The sequence below is a fragment of the Herpailurus yagouaroundi genome, unplaced genomic scaffold (genome assembly GCF_014898765.1).
Source record: "Herpailurus yagouaroundi ecotype Mexico unplaced genomic scaffold, PumYag 186, whole genome shotgun sequence".
NCBI lineage: Eukaryota > Metazoa > Chordata > Mammalia > Carnivora > Felidae > Herpailurus > Herpailurus yagouaroundi.
Window position 1 is genome coordinate 32,845,900 of NW_024412417.1, and position 17,698 is coordinate 32,863,597.

The window sequence follows — 17,698 nt, forward strand, 5'->3', positions numbered from 1 at the left end:
AAGGGCTGATTCTTACTGAAGGAGAAGGAAAGAGGAAGTGCAAGAATAGAAGGATAATTCTGGAACAATTTGTGGAGACAACAGAAACAATGAAGGATGGCAGAAAAGCCATTTGGCAAATGTAGGGCCACACCCACCAATTTCCTCTGGAGAGCTGACAGAGAAGAAAGATTGTAGCAGATTCAAAAGGGTTCTGTCACTTAAGTAATTAGTCCCCTTTCTAATTGCTACTGGGTTTTTCCTAAGTTTATTTTTTGAGAGAGACAGAAACAGCATGAGTGGGTGAGGGGCAGAGAGAGAGGGAGAGAGAGAGAGAATCTCAAGCAAGCTCCATGCTGTCAGCGCTGAGCCCGACACGGGGCTTGAACTCACGAAACTGAGATCATGACCTGAGCTGAAACCAAGAGTCAGATGCTTAACCAGTGGAGCCACCCAGGCATCCCTAATTGCTACTGGGTTTCTATAGTCAGATATTGATTGAATGATTACAAATGAAATAGCACATTCAACCAAGTATATATGTGTCTTATGTGTACAGGTGGGACCTCTCCCTTCACAAAACTCAACAGCATCATCATTTCAGAGCTTTCACTGTTCATCGTAAAAATAGCTTCTCCCAGAACCAGGAAGGTAACGCTTTTTCTCCAACTAAGGCAGCAGGATAGTCAAAATACTCCCTGGCATTCTCCCACACTGTACACTTCTAGAAGGTTGGCGTTGCTCCCGGCAGCTCTTTGTGACTAGAAACTGAAACTTTTGTCTTTGTGCAGGGCAAGGTTGAAGCCGAGTTCCACCTAGTTACGGCAGAAGAATCTGAGAAAAATCCTGTCGGAAAAGCCCGGAAGGAGCCAGAGCCCCTGGCCAAGCCGAAGTGAGTGGGGTCGTGTGTAAGAGCATCAGAAATGGGAAAGGCCCTTTGCAGTCCCCATAGCCGAGGGTGGGGCATGTCTCTAGAGGGTCCCTCTGGCAGGACTGAGCCGCAAGAAGGCAGCTAATCCAGGTAGCTTTTTGTTGCGATAATTGAGAAATACTCTAACAACAATACAGGCTGTTCGGAAAATGGAGAGGGCGCCTTTCTGTAATAATGGCACATAAGCGTTTCTAGAATAATTTCGTATATTTTTTCTACTCTTTTTTATGTGAATATGAATTCTACATGTGTTTTTTTCTACTTGTTCTCAAGTTACACACACACAATTGTCCTAATGTTTCATTTACCCTTGCTGCAAAGTTTTGCTTTGTTGCCATAGTGGTCATGATTAGGATTTTTTAATACCTGTGGAATACTCTATAGATTTGATGCCCATAACTGACGTGGTTACCACCCCATAATTGGATAAATTTACTTCTTTCTTTTTCCATTATTGTAATATGATGAAAATATTTCCCTTTTATAAGTTACTACTTTAAAATGAATTCCCCAAAGTAGAATTACTAGAAGAAAGGGTTACCCTATTCAGTTTAATCCGTGGTTACATATCAATTAAAAAGTAAATACACACACACACACACACACACACACACACAGTAAATATAGGGGCATCTGGGTAGCTCAGTTGGTTGAGCATCCAGCTTCAGCTCAGGTTATCATCTCATGGTTTGTGAGTTCAAGCCCTGCATTGGGCTCGTTGTTGTCAGCACAGAGCCTGCTTCGGATCCTCTGTCCCCCTTTCTCACTGCTCCTCCCCTGCTCAAGTGCTCTCTCTCAAAAATAAAATTAAACAAAAAAACATTAAAAAATTTTTGTATTTAAAAAAAATTTTTTTAACGTTTATTTATTGTTGAGAGACAGAGAGACACAGAGCATGAGCAGGGGAGGGGTAGAGAGAGGGGGAGACATAGAATCTGAAGTAGGCTCCAGGCTCTGAGCTGTCAGCACAGAGCCCAACGTGGGGCTTGAACTCACAAACTGTGAGATCATGACCTGAGCCGAAGTCGGTCTCTTAACCAACTGAATCACCCAGGTGCCCCTAAAAATTTTTTTTAAAGTAAATATATGGGGTGCCTGGGTGACTCAGTCAGTTAAACATCCAACTCTTGATTTTGGCTCAGGTCATGATCCCAGGATTGTGGGATGGAGCCCCGTATTGGGTTCCATGCTGAGTGTGGAGCCTCCTTAAGATTCTCTCTCTCTCTCTCTCTCTCTCTCTCTCCCCGCCCCCCCCACTCTTCTCCCCCACTTGCACATGCTCTCTCTCTCTGTGTCTAAAAAATTTTTAAAAACACTGAGTACATGTTGGGGCACCTGGCTGGCTCAATCAGTACAGCATCTGACCCTTGATCTCAGGGTCATGAGTTCAAGCCCCACGTCGGGTGTGGAGCCCACTTTAAAAAGTAAACATATGGGGGCGCCTGGGTGGCACAGTCGGTTAAGCGTCCGACTTCAGCCAGGTCACGATCTGGCGGTCTGGGAGTTCGAGCCCCGCATCGGGCTCTGGGCTGATGGCTCAGAGCCTGGAGCCTGTTTCCGATTCTGTGTCTCCCTCTCTCTCTGCCCCTCGCCCGTTCATGCTCTGTCTCTCTCTGTCCCAAAAATAAATAAACGTTGGAAAAAAAAATTTAATAAAATTAAAAAAAAAAAAGTAAACATATGTAGATATGAAATATGTATACAAAAACTCTCTCAAATTGTATTTTCCCTACGCTTCCTGAGACCCCAAGCATCTGAAGACAAGTGGTCCCTTCTCTGTACCTACTTTTGATCTATCATAGTGTTAGAAACATAACGAGTACTTATTCATTAATTCAAAATTATTTGTTGAGCTCCTACAATGTATACCTACTAAAAAAACACTTTGAAGAATACCGAAGAAATGTAAGACCTAAGCTCTGTCTTCTAAGAGCTTCCAATCTGTTTAGGGAGAACACATAGACTCATAATTAACAGAGTATAGAACAGAAGACCGGTATGCTAGGTTCAAAAAGGAGCTACGTCAAGTGATAGATGAGACAGGAATTTGGAAGGAGGGGGATCTTTAGGGACCAAAGTGGTCAAGGAGGGCCTCTTGGGAGAGGTGGGGCTCAAGCTGGTCAGGGTTGGACAGACGGAGGGTAGTCAGACTCTTCCCTCCTCCAGACCAAGCTTTGAAATGATGCAGGAATCATTATCACCCAGAATGTTGGATTGCTCCTGCTTCGAGGCAACATGGACTTCTCCCATTCCCAGGCATCTCCTTGTGGGCCTCTAGAAAGTGAGAGTCAGAAATACTTCCCGAGGTCTGGAGAATCCTCTGTGTTGACATCATGGCCTCTTTCCTGATTTTCTCTTGCTTCCCTTGCAGCCGCCCAGACACCTCCTTCTCCTGGTTTGTGAGCCCCTTCAAGTGCCTGTACCACCTCATCTGGAAGAATTACAAAAAGTACATCATCATCGGTTTCATTCTGATTGTCCTCATCATCTTCCTGGTCCTCTTCATCTATACCTTGCCCGGAGCCATCAGCCGAAGGATCGTCGTGGGCTCCTAGAGAATCTTGGAGGACCCAGACCCTCCCATTCTACTTACTCTCTCTTCTTCCTCATTTCTAAATGTGTGAGAGCATGTGCTCTGTGTAGGCACCCATGCTGGGTGCTAAAGGAATGATCCCAAAGGCCCAAGAACCAGTCCCTCTTTCTAAGCACAGATCAGCCCTTCTTGGAGAACATGGGAAAGGAGCCCCTCCTCCCTGCCTCAACCCCTGCCACCACCTTTTAAACTCACGAGCCTTAAGCCATGTTTCCACCCATGGGCAGCATGAAATTATGACTCCTTTGCCTCAGAGTAATCAATGGTGACCTCAGATTGACTTAGGTGAATGTTTTCTTTATGCAATTGGTTTTATTCTGAGAGATCTGATTCTGGGTCTGAGATTTATTGAAAGTACTTTTTTTTTTTAAATAAAAATTTTACAGCAAATAAACTGAAAACATTTTAGCAAATTACTAGACATTTAACCTGTCCCATATATCTTAACCTCGTTTAATCCTTATAGTTTATAGAACACATTCACTTACTCAGGCCATGAAACTGGCTTGGAGAAAACTTTGTATCGCCTAAAATACTTTGTTACTGAAGTTCCCATCTAGAGATGAGGTGTTGCTGGTTTTCCATCAAAGTCAACACTGAAAAGAATATTTTCCATAGTAATGCGTTCTCGAGAAACCCATTTGGATTTATGCTCTATGGTGATTTCCAAGTGGGAATTTTATGAATATGAAATATAATTTTGTGTGAGTATGCATTGGGGGAGGGGAGTGGCCCTCCATGATACCACCAAATATGATATTCCCAAAGACCATGATATGAATGACCATGCTGGGCACAATTTAGCACCTAGTCTAACCACCATATGTAGTAGGTACCATTATGACACTCAAGCACAAATTAATTTCAAAAGCAGTCCCAGAAATTAATATCCTACACGCTCATCAGATGGAGCCAAGTTTTTTGAAAGGAAACCTCTGATTTTCGAAGTACACCATGTAGATCTGCTACCCCCTGTAAAGCAGTGGAAGTGAGGGGCTGGTGTTCTCAGTTAAAATAAGGAAACAAAGGGATTGGAGTGTTTGGCCTCATACACAAATAAATATGGCAGCCATTTCTTCTTGTGAACCCGAGGGGCCATTTGGCAGTATTGAGGAGGCTGGATTGGGGTTCCTGCTCCACACCAGAAGCACCAGGGCTACTGTTTTCTTTAGATAGTCTTGCACCTGTATCACTCATAAAATGTAGGATATTAACTGCCACTTGGAAAGTCGTTCTAGAATGTTCCTGGTTGGTCAAAATAAGATTGAAGCATATTCTGCATGATTTTAGACTTAGTGTCGTTCATTAAATTCTGGCCCTAGGTGCTCACTGCCTAGTAACTAAAATGCCCTATTTTCCTGAAGGGATGAAAAATAGAGCATTTATGGCACTGGCAGCATTTCCTAGAACATGCTTATTCTTACTATGGAATAACACAGGCACCAGCAACAGTGTAGTCAAAAATACTTGATGGCAAGGAATGTATACACTGAGTACATTGTAAGTAAAAAAATATATAAGTTACAAACCCACGTACAGCATGATATAAAAAGAAAATATGAAAACAGGCATAGATAAAGCCTGGGGGAATATGCCAAAATGTTAACAGTGATTAGGCAGCGGTATCTTCCTAAAACTTCTAAAATAAGTATGCATTATTTTTAATATAAAAATTTTAATAAATATAGATTTAAATGTGGTGATTTAAAAATAGTTGTTGAGTGTCTTTTGTGTGCTGGGCAGTGGGGATGTGGTAGAAATAAGACAGACCTAGCCCCTTCTCCATGGATCTTACTTTCCAATAGCTCCTCAAGATATGGTTTTATCTTCAAATTATGGGGCATCCAATAAGAACACTAAGGAATGTGCTTCACGGATGAGGTTCAAGAAGGAGGACAACATACAGCTGCGGTGTTGTTTGAAAGGAAAAGAACACCATTATTTTAGGACAGAACTAGAAATAACGTATTATACTTTCTGCTGGATTCTGGGCAGTAAAATGATAAGTCAGCTTTTGACAAAGTAATGCACATCGTTCAAACACACACACACACACACACACACACGCTAAAAATTGAAAATCCTTCAAAGTTAAATGGAGTTCATCAACTTTGCTTTGATGCCCAAAGATGTCTGAATGCTGAAAAGCCTTTAGCAGAAGTATTTGAAACACTTGCAGATCAGATGGCATCATAAGAAATGCGTGAGAAGTGGCAGGCAAGGATAATTTTGGAGTCGGCTGTGTCTGGTGCTCTATACATAGGTTATCACTTATAGCCCATCCTGTCCTGTGTGTAAAAAACAAATAAAATATAATGTTCTAGGCCTAATTTTGCGGCCCTGGACCTAAAGATATTACCGTTTAAAAATAAAAATTAACAAGGAAAAAAAACCCATTTCCCAAGAAGTTGCCCTGAGTCCCTATTTACGTTCTCAGATGAAATGTATTCATTTGACAGATTAGAGTTTTTCAGCTTAAGTCCATTTCAGAGCAGTTTTATTTATGTGTTTGTTTTTTCTTTTTTACAACATGTGAATCCTTTCCCCCAACCAAGCAAAATGAGATCGATACCAGCAACACCACCACCAAACAACGCACAGGATAAGATCTCCAATTCTGTGTCCCCAGTAGTTGAAACTTGTGGTGCTTTCTTTGCTTTTTCCCTTAAAACACACGGAAGTGGGAAATTACAGGACTGACTTCACAGCTGGGGCCGGTTGGTGTTTATTCATGCAAAAGACAACTATTGAGCTCCGTCCTCGCTCCTGATGCTATGATCAAAACTGGGCATGCAAAAGTACACAATCATATAAAATAAGTCTCTGCTCTTGAGGACCACAGAATTTTTAAAAAAAAATTTTTTTTTCAACGTTTATTTTTGGGACAGACAGAGACAGAGCATGAACGGGGGAGGGGCAGAGAGAGAGGGAGACACAGAATCGGAAACAGGCTCCAGGCTCTGAGCCATCAGCCCAGAGCCTGACGCCGGGCTCAAACTCCCGGACCGCGAGATCGTGACCTGGCTGAGGTCGGACGCTTAACCGACTGCGCCACCCAGGCGCCCCGAGGACCACAGAATTTGATGGAGAGAAGACATTAATCAAATAGTCGCACGCATGGATAATCACAGACTGAAGGACTGACTGGGGCAAAATATTGGGAAAGACGCAGATCTCACTGAACTAAAATCCAGGTGACAGCAGACCTACCTTCCATCCTGGAGGCTCTAGGGGACCATCTGTCTCCTTGCCTTTTCCAGCTTCTAGAGGCTGCCTGCATTCCTTGGCTCGTGGCTCCTTCCTGCACCTTCAAATCAGTGATGTAGCACCTCTCTGTGCCTTTCTCCCATACTCACATCCCCCTCTGACTATAGCTGGACAAGTTCTTGCTTTTTTTTTTTTATTTTTATTTATTTTTAATTTTTTTTCAACGTTTATTTATTTTTAGGACAGAGAGAGACAGAGCATGAACGGGGGAGGGGCAGAGAGAGAGGGAGACAGAGAATCGGAAACAGGCTCCAGGCTCCGAGCCATCAGCCCAGAGCCTGACGCGGGGCTCGAACTCCCGGACCGCGAGATCGTGACCTGGCTGAAGTCGGACGCTTAACCGACTGCGCCACCCAGGCGCCCCTCAAGTTCTTGCTTTTAAGGATGCATGCGATTACATTTGACTCACCCAAGTAATCCAAGAAAATCTCCCCATCTCAAGGCTTAAGGTCCTTAGTCACATCTGCAAAGACCCTTTCACCTTGTAAAGTAACATATTCACAGATTCTGGGGATGAGGACTTGGACTGTGTTTTGGGAGGAGTTCTTATCTTGTTTACCACATGGAGCATCACACAGGCATTGTGATGCATTCGAATTTGGAAGTTATTTCAGCAAAGCCTGGAGAGTCAGAATGATTATGGTGCATGAAAGAAGGAGGCTCCGGAGACGCTTTTCTCTCTTAAGATGTTTCCATTTGTTGTTCAGCCTCTCAAGTGACAATTGTCTCAGGAAAAAGGAAGAACTGCTTCCCGACTCATTAAAATCCTCTCAAGCACGGTGGATGAGGCACCTTCGGAGCTGGGAGGGGAAGGACTCGAATTTCCGCCCCCACCCCTGCCCCAGGAGTTTCCAGACCAGCCTGGAAAGTTCAGCTTTTCTTTAATGTGGCAGCAGCTCCTCACATGTCAAGAGCTAACACGTGTCTCTACTCTCCCTCATTTACGAAGGGCCATTTGAGAAAAGAGCACTCTTTTCTTCTGAGTCTTACCGGGAGAAAGAAAATGGGCTTTGGAGGCTGAGATAATTGTGTGCAAACCAGAGCACAGGCTGTGTGACCTTGGGCAAGTTACTCAACACTCCGAATCTGATACATAAAATGCAGACAATGTCTATCTTGTAGGATTGTGGGAGTTTGGGCATATGGCGTGGGGGGTGGGGTGGTTCTCTACTGTGGATGGAAGTGGAGAAACACTTTCTACCTGTTGTCTTCCATATCATAGTATCCAAACGAATGATCGAATGATTGCTATTTAAGTAACAGACAACTAATGTTTGCTGAGTGCTGTTACAGTTTACAAAGTGATGCATATATTTTCTCATTCATTCTCCCAAAGGTCCCATTGCATAGACAAGGAGACAGCTCCTGGGGTTTCCAAGATTACCAAGCTCACGTGTAGCAGATCTAAACTCCAAGCCCACACCTCTCCCTCCTGCCCCCCTGCTCTGTGCTCTCCAAGAGGCTGCGTGATGATTGGTGTAAGTGGGTGAGGCTGCCTCCAGTCAGAACACTCCTCAATGACTTTTTACGGTTCATCCATGCCTGGGGGGGTTCAGCCACAATCCCTGAAATATTTCAAGTGTGTTCAATGCAGCATCACGGATGCATGTTGGAGTCTCGTTTTTTTACTTGAACCGCTGCGTTCGATGGTAAGGGAATGTAAACGCATCTTTCATTCATGCTACCGCAGATCTTTTCCACATTCTTTTCTCGTTTTGCCACTTCTGGTAGTGAGAAACCCCAATGCAGAAAACAATGCAGACACTTAACTGAGCTCTTTACAGGCATAGAACTTAGATTTGGAAGTTAAGGATGTGAAGAAACAGACATGGTAGAAGGAACTTAATCATACCAGAAACTAGCTACATACCAAATATCCATTTTCTCCTTCTTTCTTGGTAGCAGAAGGCCAGCTGTACTAGGGCAGCAATGTGCTAAGCTCAAGCAGGACGTCTGTCTGTCTGTGTCTTGCTGTTGGGGGTAGCTGAGGCTGCGTGAGCATAGCTCAGTGGGTGGGGTCACAGGAAACCTCACTAAAGGGGGTTGACTCAGCTGGCAGACCCTTTGTGCCTCTTTTTCCTCCTTCATTGCACCTGCACTGTAGGCGTGATGGCTGGGGCTCTATCAGGTATCTTGGATCATGAGGCAACCTTGACTATGGAAGCTACCATGAAGTGTGGGGCAGAAAGATAGAAAAGGTGCAAATCCCTGCTGATTGTGGGCTCTCCAAACCATTCCTATATGGACTATGTCCGGACTTTTATACGTGAAAGCAAAAACAAGCCTCTATCTTCCTAAAGCCACAGTTATTTGGGGGTAGTAGTTGTTTTTATTGTTACATGCTGCTGAACCAAATCCTAACTGATACAGAGAAGCTTTTCTTGACCTTACAGAATTGGCAACAGTTTATTCCAGGACCTTGTCTGAATCACTTCACCACTGAGCAGTGAAGGACCAGGCACCCACTGTCCCTTGTGAAGACATTATCTTCTTTCCAAGTTGGAGCTGAGCCCCAGGGAGAGTTTCATGCCATGAAACTCTGCATTTTAGAACCAAATTGAGCAGTTAGAATCTCCAAGTGAAAGTTCCTTCCTTTCCTTCCCGAGCTTCTCTTAAATCTCACCTTTAAAAAAAATTTACTTATTTTTCATTTTAGTAAAATATATGTAACATAAAATTTACCATATTAACCATTAATTTTTTTTTTTATATTTGTTTATTTTGAGAGAGAGAGCACATGCACGTGCATGAGCAGGGAAGGGGCAGAGAGAAAGAAGGAGACAGAGAATCCCAAGCAGGCTCTGTGCTCTCAGTGCAGAGTCCCAGGCGGGGCTGAGTCTCACCAACCATGAGATCATGACCTGAGCTGAAATCAAGAGTTGGATGCTTAACCACCTGAGCCACCCATGCGCCCTACATTTTAACCATTAAAAAATGTTTTTCCTTTTACATTTATTTTTGAGAGGGACAGAGAGAGAGTGCGAGCGGGGGAGGGGCAGAGAGCGAGGGAGACACAGAGTCCGAAGCAGGCTCCAGGCTCTGAGCTGTCAGCACAGAGCCCGAGGCGGGGCTCGAACTCATGAACTGTAAGATCATGACCTGAGCCGAAGTCGGATGCTTAAACCCACTGAGCCACCCAGGTGCCCTGTAACCATTTTTAAGTATACAGTTCTGTGGCATTGAATACATTCACATTGTACTACAGCCATCACCATCACCTACCTTCAGAACATTCTTCATCTTGCAAAATTAAAACTCTGTTCCCATTACACAGTGACTTCCCGTGCTCCCCCCCCTACCCCCAGCCCCTGGCAATCACCGTTTTACTTTCTGTCTCTATGAGTTTGAGGAGTCTAACTACCTCATGTAAGTGAAATCATACAGAATTGGCCTTTTGTGACGGGTGTATTTCACTTAATATAAAGCCTACGAGGTCCATCCGTGTTGTACCATGTGTCAAGATTCCCTTTGTAAGGCTGAATAATATTCCACTGTATGTGCAGACCACCTTTTGTTTATCCATTCACGGACACTCAGCTTGTGTTTGCCATTTGGCCATTATGAACAATTGCTACTATAAAACGAGTATACAAATATCTCTTTGAGACCCTACTTTCAGTTTTTTTTTTTTTTTTTTTTTTTTTTGGGAAGGGGAGCAGGATATGCCCAGTAGTGGAATTGCTGGATCATATAATACTCTGTTTAATTTTTTGAGGAATTACATTTCTGTTTTCCATAAGGATGGCCCCCTTTTATATTCCCACCAGCTATGTACAAAAGCTCTAATTTCTTTACTTCCTCAACAATACTTGTTATTTTTCTGAGTTTCTTTTTTTTCATAATAGCCGTCCTAGCAGGTGCAAAGTGATATCTCACAGTTTTGATTTGCAATTCCTCGATGAGTAGTGATATTCAGTATCTTTTTGATGCTGGCAGGCCAGGTCCAAGGACCCAGAGTGGGATCCTGCAGGACCAGCCAAGAGGGTCCTTGGTTGCACGCAGGATAGAAACCAAACACGAGCCAGAGAAAGTGAAAACAGAGTTTATCGAAAAGTGTGAGGGAAAATACCAGACAGAATGTCTGGGAGACTCGGAAAGGAATGGAGAATGAGTCCTGTCGTCACTTGGGGCTGGGGGGTTATTTGGAAGAGGGTCCAGGGAACGTGTTCCTCCAGGAATCTTGGCTGAGGTTTGTTTGAAGCTAATGTCCTAGAACTTGTTTGGGATCTGGCTCTTCTTAGATGTTATCGGGTGTTTGGGGGCCTAGGAGAAACTCAGAGAATGACGAACGCTCTTCCTTCCCCCTTGGAGTGGAACGTAGATTCTTTGGTTTTTAGCTGGATGAAAAATATAGGACATGGGTACGTGGAACCTAGCGGAGAAACAGCAGAGGCAGAGCCTTTCTAAAATGGAATCCCTCCAGCTTCCCTACCTTGTTTTCATGTGGTTATTGGTCGTTTGTGTATCTCCTTCGGAGAAATGTCTGTTCACATCCTGTGCTCATTTTTAAGCTGCATTGATTTCTGTTGAGTTGTAGAAGCTCTCTCTACATTCTGGGACACCTGGGTGGCTGAATCAGTTAAACCGCCAACTCTTGGCTTCAGCTCAGGTCATGATCTCACAGTTCATGAGTTTGAGTCCCGTGTCGGGCTCTACGCTGACCACAAGGACAGCGCGGACGGTGTGGAGCCTGCTTGGGATTCTCGCTCTCGCTCTCTTTGCCCCTCCCCCACTCCTGCTCGCGCTCTCTCTCTCTCTCTCTCGGTGTCTCAAAATAAATAAGTAAATGAACCTTTAAAAAACTAAAAGAAAAAAGAGGTTCTTTCTACATTCCGGGTATTAATCCTTTATCAGATGTGTGATTTGCAAATATTTTCTCTCGTTCTATGACTTGCCTTGTCACTCTGTCCATGGTGTCCTTTGACATACATTTTTAAAAATTCTGATGGAGCCCAAGTTGCCTTGTTTTTCTTTTGTTGCCTATGCCTTTGGTGTCCTATCCAAGAAATCACGATCAAATCCAGTGTTCTGCAGCTCTCCCTCTGTGTTTTCTTCTAAGAGGTCTAGAGTTACAGCTCTTATATTTAGGGCTGTGATACATGCGGTGTTAATTTTTGTATGTGGTGTTAAGTAAGCAACCAATGTCATTCTTTTGCACGTGGATATCCAGTTTTCCCAGCACCATGTGTTGGGAACCTCACCTATGGAGTATTTTCTGTGCTTCGTTCATATGTAGCACCCCTGGTAGCTGATCTTTATTGCAGCAAGTGCGCTAGATATTTTCATAATCTTCTTGAATCCTGGTGATGACTCCGTGAAGAGTCTATGGTCAGGATAGGCCGGAATGTATTGCGGTAACACACACTCTCAAATCTCAGAGTTTTGCCTGAATAGTTTTTGTCACTCACAGACTTGGCTTTGGGTCTGAGAACCAACCCACACGCTGGCCCAGGATTCCATAGGGACCCTCCATGTCAACATTGATTCCACGATGTCTGGGTCAGGGAAAACAGTGTGATGAGACCCCAACATTGACTAGTCAATGCTTCCACTCGGAAATAACACAGGATACTTTCACCCAGGGCTCATTGACCAAAACAAGTCACGTGGGCAAACCCGACTTCAAGAGAGCAGAGAACTACAGCCCCCTCGCGTGTTCAGAAGTAGAGAACCAGATATTGGGGAATAATAGTAACGCTTTCTACATGCAGGTATGACTATTCCCAATTCACCGATCAGAAATTAGGGAGTCATAGCTAATTACGAGGCAGTTCTGTTCGGTTTTTTAAATTTTTTTTTCAACGTTTATTTATTTTTGGGACAGAGAGAGACAGAGCATGAACGGGGGAGGGGCAGAGAGAGAGGGAGACACAGAATCGGAAACAGGCTCCAGGCTCCGAGCCATCAGCCCAGAGCCCGACGCAGGGCTCGAACTCACAGACCGCGAGATCATGACCTGGCTGAAGTCGGACGCTTAACCGACTGCACCACCCAGGCGCCCCAGTTCTGTTCAGTTTTAAAACCATATTCTCTCTTCCTGTTCCCAACACAATAGCTATTACATTAGAATATACTGGATTATAGATTATTTTCTCCCTAGAGAATGATGAATTTTCTGCCTGCACCAGCCTTTGTGATGTCTATGATGATTTAATGAAGCTGCTTGCTAACTGTATGCAACATATTTTCAATAAAACAACAAAATTCAGGGGCGCCTGGGTGGCTCAGTCGGTTAAGCGTCCGACTTTGGCTCAGGTCATGATCTCGCGGTCCGTGAGTTCGAGCCCCGCGTCGGGCTCTGTGCTGACAGCTCAGAGCCTGGAGCCTGTTTCCGGTTCTGTGTCTCCCTCTCTCTCTCTCTGCCCCTCCCTCGTTCATGCTCTGTCTCTCTCTGTCTCAAAAATAAATATTGAAAAAAAATAAAAGAAAAAAAACAACAAAATTCAGATAGTGGTGAGTCATTTCTGTGGTTTTCCTGAGCTCCTTCACCAGAACCATTTACAACTCCTAAGAGTCCACCCACGGCTCTTAGGAGATAGCCAAGGGCCCTTTTCTCCCTCTGACATACTCCAGAAGTTCAGCTGGATCAGTTTAGGATTCAGGCACATATAGGCGCAGTGGTGGCCACTAAATGGAAGTATATTTGCGTTGATGCCAAAGTTCAATATGCACTGATGTCAGTTTTAAAAATACGCATCAGGGGCGCCTGGGTGGCGCAGTCGGTTGGGCGTCCGACTTCAGCCAGGTCACGATCTCGTGGTCCGTGAGTTCGAGCCCCGTGTCGGGCTCTGGGCTGATGGCTCAGAGCCTGGAGCCTGTTTCCGATTCTGTGTCTCCCTCTCTCTCTGCCCCTCCCTCATTCATGCTCTGTCTCTCTCTGTCCCAAAAATAAATAAAAAAACGTTGAAAAAAAAATTAAAAAAAAAATACGCATCAGGAGTACGCGACCCTCAGCCCCTCCACCCTCCCCTCCCCTCCTGCAATCACGAGGTTGCTCTCTGTATTTACAAGGCTGTTTCGGTCTTTGTTCTTTTTTCTTTTGTTCTGTTTTTCAGATTCCACAAATATGTGAACTCAAATGGTATTTGTCTGAACTGATTTCCCTTAGTATAATACCCTCTAGGCCCATCCACATTGTCATGAAATAGGTGAAGGGGATTAAGAGGTACAGATCTCCAGTTATAAAATAAATAAGTCACAGAAATGAAAAGGAAAGCATAGAGAACGGAGTTAACATTGTGTTTTTTTTTTAATTTTTTTTTCAACGTTTATTTATTTTTGGGACAGAGAGAGACAGAGCATGAACGGGGGAGGGGCAGAGAGAGAGGGAGACACAGAATCGGAACCAGGCTCCAGGCTCCGAGCCATCAGCCCAGAGCCTGACGCGGGGCTCGAACTCACGGACCGCGAGATCGTGACCTGGCTGAAGTCGGACGCTTAACCGACTGCGCCACCCAGGCGCCCCTGGAGTTAATATTGTAATAAAGTATGGTGACAGTGACTATACTCATTGTCGTGAGCACTGAGAAATGTGTAGAATTGTCAGGTCACTATGCTGTACATCCGAAACTCATATATGTTGTGTGTCAACTATACTTACAAGAACAAAAACAAAAACAAAAACAAGAGGTACATGTGCTTTGTTCACACCTCTCCCATGACTCAGATGCATTTTCTCTGGCTCTAGAATCAATATGTACTTGTCACCATAACTTATTTATCCCTGAATACTGAATTTCCTCAGGTCCTATCGACCGGATGGGTAGAAATGGAATCCAGTAATGGTAATACGGCCGAAGTCACGGTTCTCCTGATCCACTTGATCTATAGAAACTCGGCCTCCTCAAAAGTCTTATTCCCTCACTCAGCCCCAGCAACCTTTTAAAAAAAACCTTAAACAAGGCCTGGGACAAGTCACCCACCATCATTTCTAGCTACAGGGGTAGGAACAGATAAGAAGGCAGAGACAGAAATGGGTGACCACGTGACAAATGTTGGCCAATGACAGATAATAAGAAGTCTACTGGCTGGCACTTTTGAAATGCTCTGGTTTACCCACCAGAAAGAGTGGCACAGCTTTTTTCCTTTATCCTATCCCCTGATTCCTTCTTAGAATGTAAATGTGATCACTGGAGCTACAGCAGCCTTCTCTCCACATGAGGACAGATGCCAAGGCCAATCCAATGACGGCCGCAAGAAGCCCTCACTCTGCTCTGCTCCCCTTCAGGATTCCTGCCACATGGGAGAAAACAAACCCCAGATCTGTTAGGTTTTCTGTAGCTTGCAGTCAACAGCAATCCTAACTGGTACAGAGTGGCAAGGCACGTGTCTCCAAAACTACGGATGACATTAAATTGCCTTTAAGAGAGGGGCGCCTGGGTGGCTCAGTCAGTTAAGCGTCCGACTTCGGCTCAGGTCATAATCTCGCAATCCGTGAGTTCGAGCCCCTCATCGGGCTCTGGGCTGACAGCTCAGAGCCTGGAGCCTGCTTCAGATTCTGTGTCCCCCTCTCTCTCTGGCCCTCCCCTGCTCACACTCTGTCTCTCTCTCTCTTAAAAATAAATAAACATTAAAAAAAATTTTTTTAATTGCTTTTAAGGGAAAACACACCCCTTTGAGTGAAGATGGGGGAGGAAGGGGCAGGGCAAGAGGCAGGGACTGGCCAGATTCGGGAGCAGAGTCAGCACAAAAATATAGACCGCGGTGGCCCATGTTCTTGAATCTCCCCATCCCCGCCACTGGCACCACTCACGTATAAACAGAAACCAGGGCAGGGGCAGGAGCAAGGGAGAAGCTAAAACCATAAAAACTCAGGAATTCAGTGACTTGGTCATTTGGTGAATTGGCTTTTAGTAAATTAGCTTTCAGAGATTTGACTGTCAGCAAAGTGACTTAAAGCCTGTGTTTTTGGTTGGAACTACTCCCATTCCCAGAACTGCCCCGCCTCCCACACTAGCCAGAGCGGGGCTGCGGCCCCCGGGCTGAGAGGGATGAACCCTCCCCGGCTCACTGTATGCTCGGGAAGGGCCTGGAGGGGGGCTGCGCTATCCCAGAGCCCTCTGGGGATCTCAGCCCAGTGGCTCCTTTACCTCCCCACTCTCTCTGGAGCATTCAGGCATCAGCCCCGGAGTGGGGCACAGAGGCAAACCCATGGGGAGGCCTGGGATTCCCGCACACCGGCCTCCCCTCAGGGGGCTGGGGTTTTGATGTTGGCCAAGCTCTTCGGTGCTTGCCCCTCCCCGTCCAGGCTTTATTCTCTTTCAGGAGGCCCCTAAGTTCTCGTAGGAAGAACCCTGGGCAGGTGTGTGAACCACAATTTTCCAGACAGGCCTTGTATGGCTGACCCCCAGCTGAGGCTCGAGCTGAGAATGTACATCCCAAGTTCCCAGGGCTGGTCTGGCATATGACAGGAGGTCAGTAGACACTTGTTCAATAACTGATTATAATAATCACTGTCCTCTGTGGAGGGCCTACTGTGTGTCTTGCGCTGAGCCAGATTCTTCATTTTCATATACCTCAGTTCCCTGAGGCTACCCTGAGCCCCTCTTCTAGAATAAAGAGGAACAAGGGAAATAAAATTGATCTTCCAGAACTGGGAGACCATCCACTGGAGGAAACTGGTCCGCCTAAGAGGCAGGTCAGCCTCAGCTAAAACTTAAAAATAGGTAGGATCTCTGGGCTGAAACAAAATAAAGTCATTCTTTATCCCAAGCATGGGGTAACGTGGTCACAATCGCCTGGTAGCGTTTCATGTTTCCGAATTGCTTGCTTTTGGGGAACCATCTCTTTCCCACCTTCAGTCCATCTGGTTTTAGGTGAAAGTAACTTTACCTCCCTGCCCTCAGACCTTGGATATGTATCCTGGACTTAGCCTGTGAGTGTTAAAGCCCAAGGGCGCAGTGATTCAGTGAGTCATTCAGGGTTGTCCAAGTGACCCAAAAACAAGTGAGTTAGAGTCATTCCTGGGACTATCACTGACCCTCACTTTTGTGTGGAGAGTGGGGAGGGAAATTTATGCTAAGTGCTTACCGGAGGATAAAATCAGCCCAGAGGAAAGCATCTCAGAGGAGAGAGAGCAAGAGGGAGAGAAGAAAACCAAACTGGATCCAGCCATGCCTGAAGCACATACCTACCCCTGAGCTTCCCAGCTACTTCAGCCAAGATATTTTGTGTTAAGCTAGTTTGAGTTGGGTGGGTCTAAAACCTGGTCTGAGTACCCCGAGAGCTCTTCAGGGGGAAGACTTGCTCATGCTTTCACATACTCTGGTCCTGCTGGCAAAGTCATCTCTGCGCTTAATGGACATCATATAGCACCTCCAGTTTTCTCGTTCTCCAACCCCAGATCTATCCATCTCCTAGGATCCTCAGCTAGATAAATGACACTTCCATGTACGTATCTGCCGAAATCCCGAGAGGTGTCATTGGTTTTACTCTTACCCATACCCTCCAACTTCCATTTATCAGAGCCTGTCAATAGGGGCAGACCCCAAACACATCCATATCCTTCCGAGGTTCCTCGGCTGTTCTGCCACCATCATGGCTGGCCTGACGGTTGCAAAGACCTCTCAACAGGTATCCCTGGGGCAGCCAAGGTGATCTCCAAACGTGTAGATCAGGTCTGGTTGCTGCCCGGCTTCCAACAATTCATTGCTCAGAGGAAGAAGGTTAAGTCTGTCCACCGGCCCGTGAGCTCTGTGCACTCTGGCCCTGCAGCCTCGGTGACCTTTCCCAGGCCCCTTGCCCCCCTGCTCATTTGCCCCAGCTTGCCTGCGTCGTTCCTGTTCCCTGGCCTTGCCCGGGGCCTTACAGCCCCTTGCGACTCTGTCCTCCTGGAGCATTTGTCTCCAGGGCTCCCCATGCATGGTTCATCCTTATTTCTCTGGTCTCACCTCATGAGTCATGTCTCTCCTCGGAGAGAGACTCTCTGG

General features: G+C 45.4%; 1 protein-coding gene and 1 long non-coding RNA gene across 2 annotated transcripts in view; one reads left to right on the forward strand and one right to left on the reverse strand.

Moving 5' to 3' along the window:
• The window catches only part of FER1L6 (fer-1 like family member 6), a 121,777-nt gene extending 117,534 nt beyond the window's left edge, over positions 1-4,243 (forward strand). The window contains exons 39-40 of the mRNA XM_040494368.1: positions 771-871; positions 3,282-4,243. Of these exons, the coding sequence (XP_040350302.1) occupies positions 771-871; positions 3,282-3,465 (285 nt within the window). The 3' untranslated portion in view covers positions 3,466-4,243. The remainder of the gene's footprint in view (positions 1-770; positions 872-3,281) is intronic.
• Positions 4,244-10,796: 6,553 nt separating this feature from the next.
• LOC121043211 (uncharacterized) lies at positions 10,797-11,316 on the reverse strand. Its single transcript, XR_005796730.1, has 2 exons — positions 11,203-11,316; positions 10,797-11,107 (listed from the first exon to the last, which is right to left on the reverse strand). It is a non-coding gene; the product is annotated as an uncharacterized LOC121043211 (long non-coding RNA).
• Positions 11,317-17,698: the final 6,382 nt, after the last annotated feature.